A 17,695-nucleotide genomic window follows, 5' to 3' on the forward strand; every position below is an offset into this window, starting at 1 on the left:
CTCGTTGTGGACAAGGAATGTGTCTGTTTATTGTTATGTTGCACTCTCCCAAGCACCTAGTACAGTGCTTTGCACACAGTAAGTGCTCAATAAATACGATTGAATGAATGAAGAATACCATGGTGCCTCACTCTCATCCCTCCCTCTTGATTGAGATCCTCCCTTCCTCTGGCAGATCCTTGCTTTCTCCATCTTCAAAGCCCTAATAAAATAACTCCTCCTCTAGGAAGCCTTTGTGGACTAACCTGTCATCTTCCATCTACTACATCACCAGTGAATTTGAACCTCCAAGCCCTAGACACTTACACGTCTCCTTCTAGACTGGCAGCTTCTTGAAAGCAGGGATTGTATTCACTATCATACTCTCCCAAGGTTAGTACAGGGCTCTGCATAGAGTAAGTGTCAATAAATACAATTGGCTTCTTAATGCATTCAGAAAGAGAAAGCTGTCTACTTTCAAAATGACACTTATGGGAAAAAAAAATCTCATCAAAGCACATAGTGTCACTGAAATCACTAATGCACGCCTGATACATCCGACCATATTTTTTGCACTGAGGGATAGAAAGCGCTTACTAAGTGTCAGGCTCTGCATTAAGCACCGGGATAGTTACAAGCTAATCAAGCCCCACATAGGGCTCATGGTCTACAGGAAGGAGAACAGGAACTCAATCCCCATTTGGCAGATGAGGGAACTGAGGCCCAAGGTCAGAGAGCAGGTCAGTAAATCGTATTGAGTGCTTAGGGTATGCATAGCACTGTACTAAGCGCCTGGGAGAGTACAATACAACAATGAACAGACACATTCCCTGCCCACGATGAGTTTACAGTCTAGAGGAAATGGTGGAGCCGGAATTAGAACTCAGGACCTTGGACTCCGTGCTCTTTCCACTGGGCTGTGCTGTTTTGCTAGTGCTTCATTAATGGGTTTGCCCCACATAGGGTGGGTCTTCCTGTGGGAGCCTCTTGGTACCTTGATCCTTGTGAGGCTTTGCTCTAGAAGAGCAATCCATTTCCCATTTGCCATCTACCACACTGTCTGCTGCAGATGATCTCCCAGAAACCCTTTGCGGTTTTTGTGTTGTGGATCCTGAGCTTCTCTGTTTCTTTAAATACCCTGATTTCAATTAGCTCAAATAACTAATTGTGGTATTTGATAGGTGTTTATTGTGTCAAATGATGTTCTAAGAGCTGGGGCACACGCAAACTATCGGCTTGGACACAGCCCTTGTCCTGCATGGGGATCACGATTTAAGTAGGAGGGAGAACAGGAACTGAATCTCTATTTTGGAGAGGAGGAAACGGAGGCCTAGAGATGTTAAGTGGCTTGAAAATGGCAAGCAAGTGGTGGAGCCGGGATTAGAATCCAGGTCCTCTGACTCCCAGGCCCATGCTCCTTCCATTCAGCCATGCTGCTTTGAAGAGGGTGGAGCAGAGAGATGTTACCTCAAGGATATCTTCGTATTTTCTAGCTGTTCTTTTTAGATCGTCTTCTTTCTCCAAAATCCTTTTCTGCAACTGTTTTGTCTCTTCTTGATGAGTTTCCAGTAGTTCAGCTTCTACCTCCTGGGCCTTACCTAGTGAAAGAAGCATGTGTGTGCACAAACACACACACACACACACACACACACACACACACAAACAATGCAAGTGTCAAGCAGTGTCAAAATAGTTTCAAAACCATTGACGGTCTAATTCTCACTTATGGAGCAACATTCACCACAGACAATTCGACAAGTCTGAGTTGAAATATATTTTGCAGTGGGAAAAGAATAGAAATGGAAAGATATCCACAATTCTATATGAATATTCCTTTGCAAAGGTCATTTTTTCTAAGTTATTTATAGTCAAATCTCAATAGTTAGAGGAAATAAGAAGAACAAGGGTAGCCGGGATAAAGACAGGTTATACGGGTTGTTCCGTTCAGTATAAGTTCAGTGTAGAAGAAGGCTAAAGGACTTGTTTTGAATTATCTATGAATTTCAAAGAAGTAGCAGTATGACAACTGGAGTTTCTCCTTTTCCTTCCAGGCCCATCCCCGGTAGAGGTGTTAATGGGCAGGAAAGGAGAATCACAAGCAAGAAGAGCAGTGAGGTCTGGTGGATAGAGCATGGGCTCGAGAGTCAGAAGGACCTGGGTTCTAATTCCGGCTCCTCCAGTTGTCAGCTGGTGCCCTTAGACAAGTCACTTCACTTCTCTGGGCCTCAGAACCCTCATCTGTTAAGTGGGGATTAGGACTGTGAGCCCCATCAGGGACAGGGCCTGTGTACAACCTGATTAGCCTGTGTCTACCCCAGTGTTAGAACAGTGTGTGGCACCTAGTAAGTGCTTCGCAAACACTAAAAAAAAAAAAAAGGAGGAAGTGAGGGCTTAGATGGGGAAGGACTGAAGAGTGGGTGGTGAGAAGGGTTAGTACTCGAAACATAAGGAAAGACTAAACTATAAAAACAAAAAAAAAATAGAAGAGACAAAAGATGACGATAAATTTAAGAGCAGTGTGGCACTAATGTGAGAAGAGGAGAGTTTGGGGCTCCTCAGGGCTCCGTTCAAAAGCCGCGACAGTGTTCCCTGTTCTCAAAACTGAGAAAGCCACGGGCTGCTGGAGATTCCTCTCCCTTTCAGCATTAGAGAAGCTGACGGGATTCAACCAGAGGGCAGAGCTAGGGACCCTTGAATGTCCGATGAACTGGCACGACATCAGCTTAAACGGACAACCGCAGTTCTGATCTGCTCTTCACTTAACGCGCGTTCTACTTACTGATCGTTTCTTTTATGGTGGCTTCCATCTCATGTTCCTTTTGAGCCAGCTGGGTGTTAAACTCCCTCATCAGTTGCTTTACCGTGGAATTATGCTTCAGCTCCAAATCTTCCTGTTCAGTTCTGGCAAGAGCACTTAAAATGTCAGCAGGTTCAATAAAGGTGAGTTATTTGGCCTAACTCATAGATCTCTAACACTAATTACCAAAGACAAATGTGAGGTTTCTTCTGTTACGAGCATGCGCTTATTAGCATTTTCACTCAACCAAAACAACGGTGCTTAAAGTTGGATTGCTCCCAATTGTGTTTCTTAATCTAGAGCTTCTAAGAGGTTGGATCATCATCAATGGGATTTATTGAGTGCTTGCTGAGTGCAGAGCACTGTACTAAGCCCTCGGGAGAGTACAATACGACAGAGTTAGTAGCATGTTCCCTACCCACAAGGAATTTAGAGTCTAGAGACAAAGGATGTGGCTAGCAGTCTTCTGGACAAAAAAGATTCAAGGCCAGAATAACCAGGCACAGTATGTAAAAGCATTCGACATCTATGGAAACTTAGTAATAATAATGCTGCTGTTTGTTAAGTGCTTACTATGTGTCAAGTACCGTACTAAGCACTAGGCTCAACAAATCGATCTAATTTATTGAGCACTTACTATGTGTCAAGCACTGTGATAAGCACTGTGCTCAATCAATCAATTACTGAGCGCTTTCTGTATGCAGAGCACTGTCCTAGGCGTTTGGAAAGATACAGGATAATCAGACCCCACACAGGCCTCATAAGCTAAACAGGAGGGAACACAGGCACTGGATTCCCATTTTATAAGGGAGGACATTGGGTCCCAGAGTAGGGAAGTGACCTGCTCAAGGTCACAAAGCAGGTACATGGCGGAGCGGGGATTAGACCCCAGGTCCTCCGACTCCCAGGCCTGCGCTCTTTCTACTACCCCTTCCTTTCCAAAATCCTAGAACGAGTCGTCTACAATCGATGCCTAGAATTCCTTAACTCCCATTCTCTCCTAGACCCCCTCCAATCTGGCTTCCGTCCCCTCCACTCTACCGAGACTGCTCTCTCTAAAGTCACCCATGACCTCTTCTTGCCAAATCCAATGGCTCCTACTCCATTCTGATCCTCCTTGACCTCTCTGCTGCCTTTGACACTGTCGACCATCCCCTCCTCCTCCATACCTTATCTCACCTTGGCTTCACGGACTCTGTCCTCTCCTGGTTCTCCTCTCACCTCTCTGGCCGATCATTCTCGGTCTCCTTCGCTGGAGCCTCCTCCCCCTCCCATCCTTTAACTGTTGGAGTTCCTCAAGGGTCAGTTCTTGGCCCTCTTCTGTTCTCCATTTACACTCACTCCCTCGGTGAACTCATCCGCTCTCACGGCTTTGACTACCATCTCTACGCAGATGACACGCAGATCTACATCTCCGCCCCTGTCCTCTCCCCCTCCCTTCGGGCTCGCATCTCCTCCTGCCTCCGGGACGTCTCCACCTGGATGTCGGCCCGCCACCTAAAACTCAACATGAGCGAGACTGAGCTCCTCATCTTCCCTCCCAAACCCGGTCCTCTCCCAGACTTCTCTATCACCGTGGATGGCACGACCATCCTTCCCGTCTCTCAGGCCCGCAATCTCGGTGTCGTCCTTGACTCGTCCCTCTCGTTCACCCCACACATCCTATCCGTTACCAAGACCTGCCGGTTTCACCTCTACAATATCGCCAAGATCCGCCCTTTCCTCTCCACCCAAACGGCTACCTTACTATTACGGGCTCTCGTTATATCCCGGCTAGACTACTGTGTCGGCCTTCTCTCTGACCTCCCTTCCTCCTCTCTCGCCCCGCTCCGGTCTATTCTTCACTCCGCTGCCCGGCTCATCTTCCTGCAGAAACGATCTGGGCATGTCACTCCCCTTCTTAAACAACTCCAGTGGTTGCCTATCGACCTCCGCTCCAAACAAAAACTCCTCACTCTAGGCTTCAAGGCTCTCCATCACCTTGCCCCTTCCTACCACTCCTCCCTTCTCTCTTTCTACCGCCCACCCTGCAGGCTCCGCTCCTCTGCCGCCCACCTCCTCGCCGTCCCTCGGTCTCGCCTATCCCGCCGTCGACCCCTGGGTCACGTCCTCCCGCGGTCCTGGAACGCCCTCCCTCCTCACCTCCGCCAAAGTGATTCTCTTTCCCTCTTCAAAACCCTACTTAAAAATCACCTCCTCCAAGAGGCGTTCCCAGACTGAGCTCCTCTTCCCCCTCTACTCCCTCTGCCATCCCCCCTTTACCTCTCCGCAGCTAAAGCCTCATTTTCCCCTTTTCCCTCTGCTCCTCCACCTCTCCCTTCCCATCCCCACAGCACCGTACTCGTCCGCTCAACTGTATATATTTTCGTTACCCTATTTATTTTGTTAATGAATTGTACATCGCCTTGATTCTATTTAGTTGCCATCGGTTTTTATGAGATGTTCTTCCCCTTGACGCTGTTTATTGCCATTGTTCTTGTCTGTCCGTCTCCCCCGATTAGACTGTAAGCCCGTCAAACGGCAGGGACTGTCTCTATCTGTTGCCGACTTGTTCATCCCAAGCGCTTAGTACAGTGCTCTGCACATAGTAAGCGCTCAATAAATACTATTGAATGAATGAATACTAGGCCTCGCACCTCCAATAAGGATAGGGCAAAAGACTATTAACCCTTATTATTAGTAAGAGCTCCAGGCTTTAACTTCCAGCGGACTTACTTGATTGTCTCTTCCATTTCTTTTTCAGATTCCTTTTTTATCATCTCCAGTTCTTGCTGATGCACCTTCCTCAGAGCCCGCAAGTCCTTCTGCAATTGGTTTTTCTCTTTCTGCAGCTTCTGCTTCTCCCTCTCAGCATCCTCTAGCTTTGACTGCAGTTCCTTCTGCTGCTCCCCGAAACTGCTAAGCATGCCCCGAAGTTCCACCTCCGTCTTCCTGATTTCCTGGGTGCTTTCAGGAACAATTTCTGGGGGGTTCATTTTTATATCACAAGGTTTCTGAAGGGCCTGAGATTTTTCACATCTCCAAGTCCACTCCTCTACCTCGAGCCGATGGGCTTCCTTCTCACTGACTAAGCGGTCATTCAGCTCTTTGATCTTCTGTTCCATGAATTTATGGTTCCGTTCCTTTTCTTGCAGAGCTTTCTGGACGATCGTCATCAGGCTGTCCACCACCGGCTGCTCTCCAGCTCTGGAATTTCCCATTCCATCTTCTTTGGCATTCTGGGTGGCAAACAGCACATACTTCTTACTCCATTCTTCCAGTTCATTCCGGAGCCCATCCGATTCCACTTGTTGCTTCTTCTCCAGGTTTTCTATTTCCGGGAACAGCTCCTGCCTTTGATTGTGCATCCCACGTTGAGACATGTCCTCCTCTTCCTTTTCTCTTTCTAATTTCTGCAACAACTTATCTTTGGCCTCTAAATCTCTTTGCAACAAATGTAGTTTTTCTTCATAGATGTGTACATCGCTATTGGGAGCATCTGTTTCTTTCTGCCCTTTGGAGGCCTTCACACACTTCGTCTCCTTTGGCACTGTCACTTTTTCAAATCCTGGGGAGCTTTCATTTGCCTTAAGTTTTTCTTGGAGAGTCTGAATTTCTTTCTCACTTTCCCGTATTTTTTGATTCATCTCTTCTAACTGGTTTTCCGTCTCTTTCTTATACTGCTGCTCTTTTTTCTCCATCTGAGACCGCAACTGCTTCTTGATAGCGGCGATTTTCTGCTCCGCCTTCTTCTTCAAGTCTGCTAGTTTTGCAGCACTTTCAACATTCAGCCTCTCCTCTAGGGCCTTTAGTGCCTCTTCCTGGCTTTTCCCACTTGAATCTTTCATAGAGTCAAAGTCCCTCTGCTTCGCTTCCAGCTCAGCTTCCATCGAATCCACTTGCTTCTCAAGCCTTAAAATCTTTTCTTCGGCTCCTTTAAGCCTGTCCCGCTTTCCTTCTTGAGTGTGTTGGGGCTTGTGAACTCCTTCTTGCTGTTCGATAACCTGGGGGTGATTGTGTCTCTTCAGATCTTCCATTAGGTGTTCATTTTCGGCTGTTTTCTTGGTGACCTGCTCCTCTAATTCTGCAATTCTGGCTGTTTGGGAGGCTAACTGAGCGGCTAAGTCCCTCCCCTGAGTCTCTCTCTGGTTTTGTTCTTCCATTTCACTCTTCAGGCTCTCCAACTGCTTACTTTGTTTACTGAGATCCTCCTTCAGCAGGCTTATCTGTTTGTCTTTTTCGTCCATTTCCCTGGTTTTTAATTCTAGTTGCTTTTCTAATTCCTTCACGGTACCCTCGCTCTGCGCACAAGTGGCCTGTGCTTTCCCTTTCCATTCGGCGACTTGCATGGACCAGCTATCTACTTGTTCCAGAGCGGAAGCTTTTTCTCTGTTCAGGGTGTCGACCTTCAGAACTAAATCCTCCACTTGACTCAAAAGCGCCAGCCGATCCTCTCGGTGCTGCTCGCTGAGCAGAGCTAGGGCAGCCTCTTTCTCAGTTAAGTCAGTGCGGTTCTGAAGCTGGAGTTCGCTCACTAGTCTGTTGAGGCTGGCCACCTCCGATTTCTTTTCTTCCAGTTCCCCTCTCACTGCAGAGACAGCATCGACATGGGTGGACAGGTCTGTCCTCAGCTGCACGATGCAGGCCTCTTTCTCAGAGGCAGTCCGCTGCTGGTGACCTCCTTCCTCCCGCAGGGCTTCGTTTTCTGCCACCAGACGTTCGATGTCAGCCCTCAGGTTGATGATCTGACTCTCTTTCTCTTGCAAGTGCTTGGTGGACTGGCACAGGGTGTTGCTCGCCGCGGCCTGCTCTTCAGTGACCCTCCTGAGCTGTGCTTCCAATTCGGGAACCTGACCCACCCGTGCCAAAAGGACCTCTTTCACCTTGCTCGTCCGAGACTGACAAACGGCGAGCCTGGAGAGGACGGCTTTGATTTTGGTGTTGCTTTCAGTGAGCAGCTTCTCGGTTTCGGCATGAAAGAAGGCTTCCGTTTTCCCACAGCATGCACTGAGCTGGGCGGCCAGTTCCTCTGTCGCCTTCTGGAATTCCAGATTTTTTCCCTCTAGTTTCCTCTCATATTCCTCACAGGCGGCTCCCAGAGCCTTCAGCTTCTCATCCGAACTTTTCAATTCGTCAGACAGGTCGGAAACCCTGGTCTTGGCGTCATCTTCAAGACCCCTAAGTTCGGCAAGCCGGTCTTGAAGGAGCGTCTTTTCGCTCTGAGACTGGCTCAGGGAGCTTTCTAGTTCTTCGAGCTGGGCCCTCAGGCCCGTTTCGCTTTGAGAGAGGACTCTCACTTGGGCGGACGCCTCCTTTAGCTGTTCTTGCACCTCGTTCAAAAAGGAATCCCGTTTGGCTCCCTCTTCCTTCAGCCTCGTCAGTTCCTTTCCCGTCCTCTCCTTTTCCGAACAGAAAGCCGAAAGCCTGTCCTTCAACTCCACTATTTCTTGCTCTTTTTCCCGACGTTCTACCTCACGCTCTTCCCGGAACTCTTCGACTTGCTGACTGAGTTTCTCTTCCCAGGTTAATCTGACCTCGGTAAGTTCCCGCTGATGAGTTTCAGCAAGGTTTTCGAGCTGTTCCTTCTGGTTCTTTTCCAGCTTTGACACAGCTTCATTAATCCCAGCTGAGCTCGCATGCGCCATTTCCAACATTTTTGAATTAAACTGTTTTTCTTTTTGACTGAGCTCCAGATGGGTGTTTTCAAGCTCCTTCTTAAGCTTGGCTTCCTGTTCGGACAGTTTCTTCTTGAATGTTTCTTGCATCTCCTTCGCTTTCTGTTTGAGTTTTTCCATCTTTGTTTCTTGATTTTTGAGTTTGCTCTCGTATTCGCCTTGCAACATGCTGATGCTCTCTTCCTTGGCTGATAGTTTTTGTTGGAGATACTCTATCTCCTTGACCTGGAGGGCTTTCATTTGTACGATTTCATTCTCCCTCTCAGCCAACCTTCGTCTTGTCTCTTCTTGTTCTTTGCTAATGTCCTTCGAGCGAGCCTCGTACAGCTCTGTTAGGGAAGCGACTTTCTTATCCATCTCGTCTCTCTGCGTCTCAAGTTGCCGTGTCAATTCCTGAACCTGGATTTTGTACGAGTCTAATTCGGCCCTGCCTTCCTTCTGTTGGAATTTGGTTTCCACCGCCTGGGCTTTCAGTTGACTTTCTTCTGCTTCCATGGCCGACAACTTTGATCGGAGCTCGGCCAGCTGATCTTCATAAGCCTTCAACCATTGGCTCGAATTATCTTGTTGGGACTGGACACCGTCAAGCGCGGCAGACAATCGTTTAACCTCGGCTTTGGCCTCCTTCGAGGATTCCTCTAGCTTTCGCCCTCGTTCTCTCTGCTCAGCTAAATCGTCATCCTTCTCCTTCAGTTGAAGACACAGTTGATTAATTTCATCCTTCAGGGCCTTCTCGACTTTCTGGGAGGATATTTCTCGTTCCTTCATCGCACTGTCCACTTGTTCCTGGTGACGGGCCTTTTCCTCCTGCAGCTTTAACTGCTGCTCTTGTTTAACTGCCTCTGCCTCGCTCTGCAATGAAGAAAGCTCTTGTTCTAGCCTGAGGCGAACTTTTAGGGCTTCGGCTAAGTCGGAAGATAACGCTTCCAGCTCCGTTTGTTTCACGTCAAGTTTTTCTAACATTCTATTGTTCATTTCCTCTATGTGTGCGTGGAAGGCTGTCTCTTTTTCCCTCAAAAGGGCGTCACGTTCTCGTTCATGTTTCTCCCTCAGTTTCTCCACACTGGCCTTGTGCTGTTCTTTCAGGACTCGGAGCTTATCGGTCCACTGATGGGCCAGCTGCTCCCGGAGGTTTTCTAGCTCTGCCTTATGGTTTTCTGCCAGGGCTGTGATTTCCTCATTATGCTGGCTCTTTGCAGCTTCGATCTGCGACGTTAATTCGGCAGATTGATTTTCACTGTTTTGAGAGTACTTTGCCAGGGAACTTTCCAATTCGAGAATTCGCTGTCAAAGAGAAAATAAGCTATTTTAATCGAGGTTCAAATGCACCAAGGGGAATAACTAGGGCTTGCAAAAGTCCCATTGGGTGCTACAATTCACCTCGGTGCTCTCCTGGAGGCGGGAATCGATCCCCTGAGCAGCAATTTGGAGAAGGATGTGAGTTTAGGAGGATGAATCAAGAACACTGCTAAATTTTACAGACAAACCAGAGCAATTGAGCAACCCAAGGTAGCCTCTTTCATGGGAACACCGTGTGACAAAAATGGATCGGCAAGGAAACCTTTTGGGAAGCGAGGCCTGGTGGAAACGGCATGGGTCTAGGAGTTGGAGGACCTGGGTTCTAATCCTGGATCCACCCCTTGCTGTTGTGTGACCTTCGGTAAATCTCTTGACTTCTCTGTGCCTCAGTTCCCCCACCTGCAAAATGGGCATTCTATAACTGTCCTCCTTCCAATTTAGACTGTCAGCCCCATGTGGGACTTGATGATCTTGAACCTTCCCCAGGGCCTAGAATAGTGCTTAACACATAGTAAGTACTTAACAAATACCACAGTTATTGTTATTCTTATTATGGCAATCATCACCAAAATGACTGTCCTCTATATGTGAACATGACAAGCTATCAGTCAGTGGTATTTATTGAGTGCTTACTGTGTGCAGAGTGCTGTTCTATGCACTTGGGAGAGTACAAAACAACGTTGGGAGACATGTTCCCCGCCCTCGGAGGAGCTTAGCTTCTACAGCGGGAGACGGATATTTCATCCTTAGTCACTGACTGGTCAGGCACAAAATCATCAAGATCCAAATAGCGCCTGTAGTCGTTGGTGAGAATGCAGGGATTTTTCTACTTACAGTTCTATATGTCTCTGCTTCTTGTTGAAGGTTCTGAAGTTTATTCTCACTCTCTGAGATTATAGCTTTTTTCTGCAACTCTAATTCTTCAAGGGCCAAGGATCCTTGCTGTTCCTTTTCTTGAGCTGTTTTTAAATGCTCTATTTGACTCTTCTCCTAAGCAAATAACCAATGAGAAAACAAAATCATCATCTGACTATTAAAACTATACTGGTTATGATATAACTGGCCAAAACTAAGAGACAACCACTCAAGTTGATGCTCCAAAATGGAAAACTACTTCTGCCCAACAAAACGCATGTTGTTTCATGCCTATTTAACTTGTTTACTTATGCACAATTAGGATTTAATAAAACATGACAAATTCCATTTGTCTCTGACAAGCATTTTTACTAACTGCTTCATAATTTGCACTAACTTCCTGAGGAGCAGCATGGCCTAGTGGACAGAGCATAGCTCTAATCCCAGCTCTGCTGCCTGTCTGCTGTGAGGCCTTGGGCAAGTCACTTGACTTCTCAGTGCCTCAGTTACCTCATCTGTAAAATTGGGATTGAAATTGTGAGCCCCATTTGGGACGCTGACTGTGTCCAACCTGATTAGCTTGTATCTACCTCAGCTCGTAGTGTGGAGCCTGGCACATAGTAAGCACAAATAAATACCATTTAAAAAAAAAACGCACGCTGGAACCTATACAGTCGTGGTTATTTCTTTTCACCATTACCATAATTGTTCCACAATCCTCTTCACACTCTACCTTCATGGACAGACCCTCATATACACATCTTCAGCTAGATTCACACATTTTCTCACACATATTCATTGACAATCAGCTCCAGATACATACACACAAACTCTTTCATATACACTCCCTTTCTCTCACACCCATTCTCTGTCGCCCTCATTCTCTCACACTCACTTTCCTCTCAGAATCAAAAGGTGGATTGCAGGAGAGGGTGTTTTCATTCATTCATTCAATACTATTTATTGAGCACTATGTGCTGAGCATGGTACTAAGCGCTTCGGAGAGTACAGTACAGCAAGAGACATATTTTCACCCACAAGCCTTACTGAATTTCTTGGGGGAATGCAAAAAGCAGCATGGATTTTCTCACATGCTAAACTGAGAAAAAGTCTTCATTCAAAAATGTCCCACTTTGGGCTGGTGAGTAAACATATATTGCTTTTTGCAGGCACTGGAGTTCTTTCATTTGTTCATTCAATCGTATTTATTAAGCACTTACTGTGTGCAAAGCACTGTACTAAGTGCTTGGGAGAGTACATGAAACAATCAACAGATACACTGCCTGCCCATAGCGAGCTTAGAGTCTAGAGGAGCTTGCTGAAATTTAGCTCAGAACCCAAGCCAGCCTATCTGGAATTTAGAGATATATTTTTCTGAGTGAGCTGACAATCTCTGAATTTCAGATTATCTGTGTGTTCCTGCTAACACCAACAGATATACTGTAATTCTTTAATTGGTGATTTTGCATCAGGCTTTTGCTGCCTAGGGCTAACTATTAAGTGTGTGGAGGGACAGAAGGATAGAGGGAAGAATCCCAGCTCGATTTGAGGCAACACAGTAGTACCAAATACAACTAGCAGAAAGCAAGCAAAATAATGCAGCAAGAACTTTAAAAAGCTTAATTTACAGGGGAAAGGAATGCTGCCAGAAGATCAAGTTTATAAATACTGGAAAAATATAGTTCCTTAGCACTTTACAATCTAACTTTACGTAAACCAGAGAATAAGATCTTTCCGTTTTTGTTTGGCTACTTTTTGTTTGTTAGAGGATTCCTGATGTCAACAACGATTTCATCGTAATTCCACATAAAAAAATTTGTTAGTAAATTTGTGGTCAATAACCCCGCTTCTTTCCAATAACTTTCAAAAAAATGGTCATGCAGTATGAGCCACTGCTTTAGGGTATAAATTTTATCTAAAACTACTCACTATATTATTTTAAGGAAGCATTTCTTAACAGATTGGAACAGGCTGGACACAACTAACTTTATGAAACCCATGCATCGAAGGACTGCACACTCAACCCTGGGAAAACACAGACTTCAGAATTCCAACTCATTTGTTCTGAGACGATTTCTCCCAAGTTAATGTGACTTGGGCAGTAACTCTTTTGCTATTTTCTTTAAACTTCCTGGGATCAGAATCTTGCTGGACTCATCTCTAGACTGTAAGTGTTTTGCGGGCAGGGCCCACCTCTACTAACTCATGTATTCATCAAAGTGTGTTCTGCACCCAGGAAGCGCTCAATAAATATCACTGATTAACTGACCATTAACATTCTCTTCCCTCCCTTCCCCACCCTCTGCTCCTCTCCTTTCCCCTCCCCTCCGCACTGTGCTCATTTGTATATATTATTTATTACCCTATTTATTTTGTTAATGAGGTGTATATCCCCTTGATTCTATTTCTCGTGATAATGTTGTCTTGTTTTTGTTTTGTTCTGTTTTGCTCTGCTGCCTGTCTCCCCCGATTAGACTGTGAGCCCGTCATAAGGCAGGAATTGTCTTGATCTGTCGCTGAATTGTACATTCCAAGTGCTTAGTATGGTGCTCTGCACATAGTAAGCGCTCAATAAATACTATTGAATGAATGAACAAGTACTATTATTATTATTATTTTACAAACTGAACAAGGTGGACATTATTCTGATAAAGCCATTCCTGAGGGCAAAGGTAACTCTCCATCATGTATGAAATATTTTAGAAAAGAATACTGCTCTTAAATGGGGGTTCAGTGATAGGGAAGATGAGGGGGGGAAATGCTTACAAGAGCAACTTTCATTTGTTCCTGAAGTTCCTTTTCTCGAGCCCGGAATTTCTCATTCAGGTCTTGCTCTTTCTTAATCAGTTCTTGCTCGTGCAGATTCTGTAACTGAGAGAGTCGTTCCTCTGAAGTTTTCTGTAAATCAATCAAAGGAGTACAATTAAGGTTCCTAGAAACAGACTGAAGTAGGATGGGGCAGAGAGGCTGCCCAAAGTCTAACCTCAATCAATAATGACGGATAGAAGAAGCATCCAGAAGCGAGACGGATAACTGTACTTACTTCTTCAATTGGCTGCATTTTAGCAGACACTGTGATACTTATTCATGGAAAGGGGACTAAATAATTTATTGCGATTGTGTAACAAGATGATTCTTCAAAGGAGAGAGTGAAAGGAATGTCTTTTTCCTATAGCTCACCCCAGTCTGAAAAATCTCTTTTCGATTCCTGCTTTTCCAGGTTATCCCACGTGTTTACCCAAACATGAAAACAAGGTATCCAGTTCACAGCGGGGGCGAAAGAAAAGGAATGAAGCAGAACCCTATCGGAAAGGAGCAGCGTGGTCTAGTAGGTAGGACCGCAGACCTGGGAGTCAGAAGGACCTGGGTACTAAACCCGGCTCGGCCACTTGTCAACGGTATGACCTTGGACAAGTCACTTCACTTCTCAGTGCCTCAGTTACTTCATCTGCAAAATGGGGATTAAGACTGCAAACCCCATGTGGGTCAAGAAGAGTGATTAGCTTAGATCTATCCCAGCCCTTAGTGCAGGACCTTAATGGCTGTCTCCCTCTTCTGGACTGTAAGCTTGTTATGGGCTGGGAACCTGTCTGCTAATTCTGTTGTAGCTACTCTCCCAAGCACTTAGCATATAGTAAATGCTCTACACATACCACTGATTGATTAACAAATAACACTTAAAAAAACAAACAAAAAACCCTGAAGTAAGTGGGAGATGGAGAGGCATGAAGTGCACCTGAATTAGAGTGCCCCAAGGGGAAGGAAATTGGGCAGAAGTTGAGAAGAGGATTTTACTGTGAGGGAGAAGAGTCACTCTGCCCATTGTATATCCAAATCCACAGTTCAATGACTTGAGCTCCAGTGCACTTCCACTGTAGAGGAAGGCACTGGGATGTCTCTGGAATCCAAAAGAACTACCAGGAGATCCATCATGTTAATGCGCTGGTGAAACTGGAAACTGTTCTCATGAGAGTGGGGGATCTCTGGGAAAGCTGACCACAGGAACCACATCCTAATGAGGAATCAGTGAGTCACCACTGAGTTCAGAAACACTTCCTCAAGCAAGCTTCCTTCCAACCCCTGCCCACCGTGCATGTGAAACCGGACGAGGAGGCGCAAAGTGCGGTCCCAACCCAGAAGCCATCACCGCCCAGGGCTTTGAGACCTGGAAATGTTTCTTTAGGATGCTTCTCTGACCACCCCACCTTGCCTACCTTCATAATGTCAACGACTTCCTGCTTCACCCGGCTCAGCTCCTGGTGAAGGTTCACCCGTTCCTCTTCACTCGTTTTCTCTATGGCTTTGATCTGCTCGTCCATCTCTGCCTTCAGCTTTTTCCGGGCTTCTTCGGTTCTCTGGGCTGTACTTAAGGCTTTCTCAAGCTCCTCGAAAGCTAGGATGGAAAAAAAAATCAAATCAAATCCAGAGCTCTCAAGGACTTCCAGGACCAGCGTTGACACAAGTTCCCCTTGCTTTTCCCACACACGGCAGACAGGGAGAGCAGCCGAAGAAAAAGGAGGAATGCTGGTACTCCAGTGTGAGTTTGAGGTTCAGAGTTTTTTTTTAAAATGGTATTTGTTAAGCGTTTATTACGTTTCTAGCATTGTTCTAAGCGCTGGGTTAGGGGTGCATGTCAATTAGGTCAGGGACAGCCCCTGTCCCAGTGGGGCTCACAGTCTAAGTAGGAGGGAAAATAGGTATTGAATCCCCATTTTACAGTTAAGGAAACTGCGGCACAGAGAAGTCAAGCGACTTGCCCACGGGTGCCCAGCAGGGACATGCTGGAGTCGGAATCAAAACCCAGGGCCTCTGACTCCAAGGCCCATGCTCCTTCGACTAGGCTACACTGTTTCTCTATGATAGAGTTTTCTTTTGGTCTCACGACAAACCCAGAGTTACCTCTTGGTCTTCGAAGGGTCCTGGCTGGGTTTGGATCACAGACCCTACCGTGGTCAACTGAGAACTAAAGCTGGAAACTGAACAAAGATACTTTTTACTACATTTCAAACTGATTTCTCTAATGCAAATCTGGACAGCAAACCAGTCTGTATCCATAGGAACAAAAGGCGCCCCTCCTTATAGGCCAGAATTACAGTCTCCATCTTTTTGTTTACCAAGCATTTCTTTACAATTGCATTAATTCTTAACTGTGCTCTGAAATGACACGGAGGAGGCTGCACATTTACTATTGAAAAGTATGAATAAATAAATTAAAAATTCCTTGGCAGAAAGAGGGAAGGGAGGAGAAGTCTATAAAAAGAACTGGCAGGAATGATCCGATTAGCTCACTGGAAAAGACAAGAAAGGGCCCTTGTCAGGACTTTTAACCAACACCAATAGTTTCTAATGTTTAGTGCATGATCCTACATAAGAATGGTGCTTGAGACAGTGATGCTCCTGTATATATTTATCACCATCCTCAATGGTATTTAATAATAATAATGGTATTTGATAAGTGCCTACTACGTGCCAAGAACTTTATTGAGTGCTTCCTCTGTGTAGAGCACCTTACCAAGCCCCAGGGAGAGAACAATACAATCAGCATTTAGAAAAGTGCTCTGCACACAGTAAGCACTCAATAAATACCCCTGATTGATAGACTGGTTGACTGATAACAGAGTTGGTAGATACTTTTTCTGCCCAAAACGATAGGGATCCAGACAAAATGGATAGTTACTCAGAACCAGAAGGTCCCCAAAACGTAATTGGTGGAACACCCTGGTGACTGTACAAAGAGGTGTGAGAATAGATACTACCAATTCTGTGGTATTATACTCTCCCAAGTGCTTAGTACAGTGCTTTGCACACAGTAAGCACTCAATAAACACCAAAGACTCATTGATATAATTGCAGACAGAAATAACACCATAGTTCTCACATCCCAACACTTAATAATAATGAAATAATAATGTTGGTATTTGTTAAGCGCTTACTATGTGCAGAGCACTGTTCTAAGCACTGCGGTAGACACAGGGGAATCAGGTTGTCCCACGTGGGGCTCACAGTCTTAATCCCCATTTTACAGATGAGGTAACTGAGGCACAGAGAAGTTAAGTGACTTGCCCACAGTCACACAGCTGACAAGTGGTGGAGCCGGAATTCAAACCCATGACCTCTGACTCCAAAGCCCATGCTCTTTCCACTGAGCCACGCTGCTTCTTAACACTTCCTAACCCTTCCGTGGCTGTTCACTAAAGAAACCTTCAGCTCTTTGGCTTCTTTTTTTATGGCATTTGTTAAGCACTTATGAGTCAAGCATTGTTTTAAGTGCTGGGGTAGATAAGAGTTAATCAGACCAGTTGTAAATCTTTTCCCAAATTGGACTCACAGTTAAGTAGGAGAGAGAATAGGTATTGAATCCCCATTTTGCAGTTAAGGAAATTGAGGCCCAGAGAAGGGAAGTGACTTGTCCAAGGTCACAGAGCAGAAAAGCAGAGGAACCGGGATGAGAACCCAGGCCCTCCAGCTCCCAGGCCCAGGCTCTATCCATAGGCCCACTGCTTCTGAGGACTGGAGCCCTTTTCGCTGTGGAAGATTAGGAAAGGAAACTGTAATTTCAAGATGGACTTAGGTGCTCTAAAGGAACAGTAGTACAGAATGCTCCTCTCCCCTTTTCCCCCGCTCTATTCCCTCAAAACCTTAAGCTCATTGTGGGAAGGGACTGGTCTGTTTATTGTTGTACTGTACTCTTCCAAGCACTTAGTATGGTGCTCTGCAAACAGTATGTGCTCAATAAATATAATTGAATGAATGAATGAATACCAAAGAGCCCATCCACCATCTGACATGTGGGTTTTTGGTCTCTCTGGGTCCAGCAATGCTAAAGTGCTCCCCTTCCTCAAAGAAAGGTTACGAATCACCGCAGACCTGGCTTACAAGATAATGTCTTTGGAACAGGAGCTGCAGAGCTCAATGAAAGCATAGGTCCAAAAATATTTAAAAATAGTCACTCTTCCCTTAGCAGAGGCAAAGGGAAGGAAAATGATAATTAATAATGAAAACCGGTGGTGTCTGTTAAACATTTACTATGGGTCAAGCACTGTTCTACGTGCTGGGGAAGACATCAGTTGATCAAGTCAGACGGTTTCACTCAGACTTACAATCTAAGTAG

At 45.7% G+C, this 17,695-nt stretch overlaps 1 protein-coding gene across 7 annotated transcripts in view; it reads right to left on the bottom strand.

Moving 5' to 3' along the window:
• Positions 1-17,695, bottom strand: part of GOLGA4 (golgin A4) — a 95,269-nt gene that overhangs the window by 32,066 nt on the left and 45,508 nt on the right. For 6 of the 7 annotated variants that reach the window (XM_029049477.2, XM_029049476.2, XM_029049478.2 and 3 more), the window contains 6 exons: positions 14,799-14,977; positions 13,351-13,482; positions 10,564-10,719; positions 5,492-9,714; positions 2,759-2,892; positions 1,447-1,577 (listed from right to left, as the gene is read on the bottom strand). In XM_029049477.2, the coding sequence (XP_028905310.1) occupies positions 1,447-1,577; positions 2,759-2,892; positions 5,492-9,714; positions 10,564-10,719; positions 13,351-13,482; positions 14,799-14,977 (4,955 nt within the window). The remainder of the gene's footprint in view (positions 1-1,446; positions 1,578-2,758; positions 2,893-5,491; positions 9,715-10,563; positions 10,720-13,350; positions 13,483-14,798; positions 14,978-17,695) is intronic. The other variant, XM_029049474.2, reaches the window with a different exon arrangement.

The sequence above is a fragment of the Ornithorhynchus anatinus genome, chromosome 21, assembly GCF_004115215.2.
Source record: "Ornithorhynchus anatinus isolate Pmale09 chromosome 21, mOrnAna1.pri.v4, whole genome shotgun sequence".
Lineage (NCBI taxonomy): Eukaryota > Metazoa > Chordata > Mammalia > Monotremata > Ornithorhynchidae > Ornithorhynchus > Ornithorhynchus anatinus.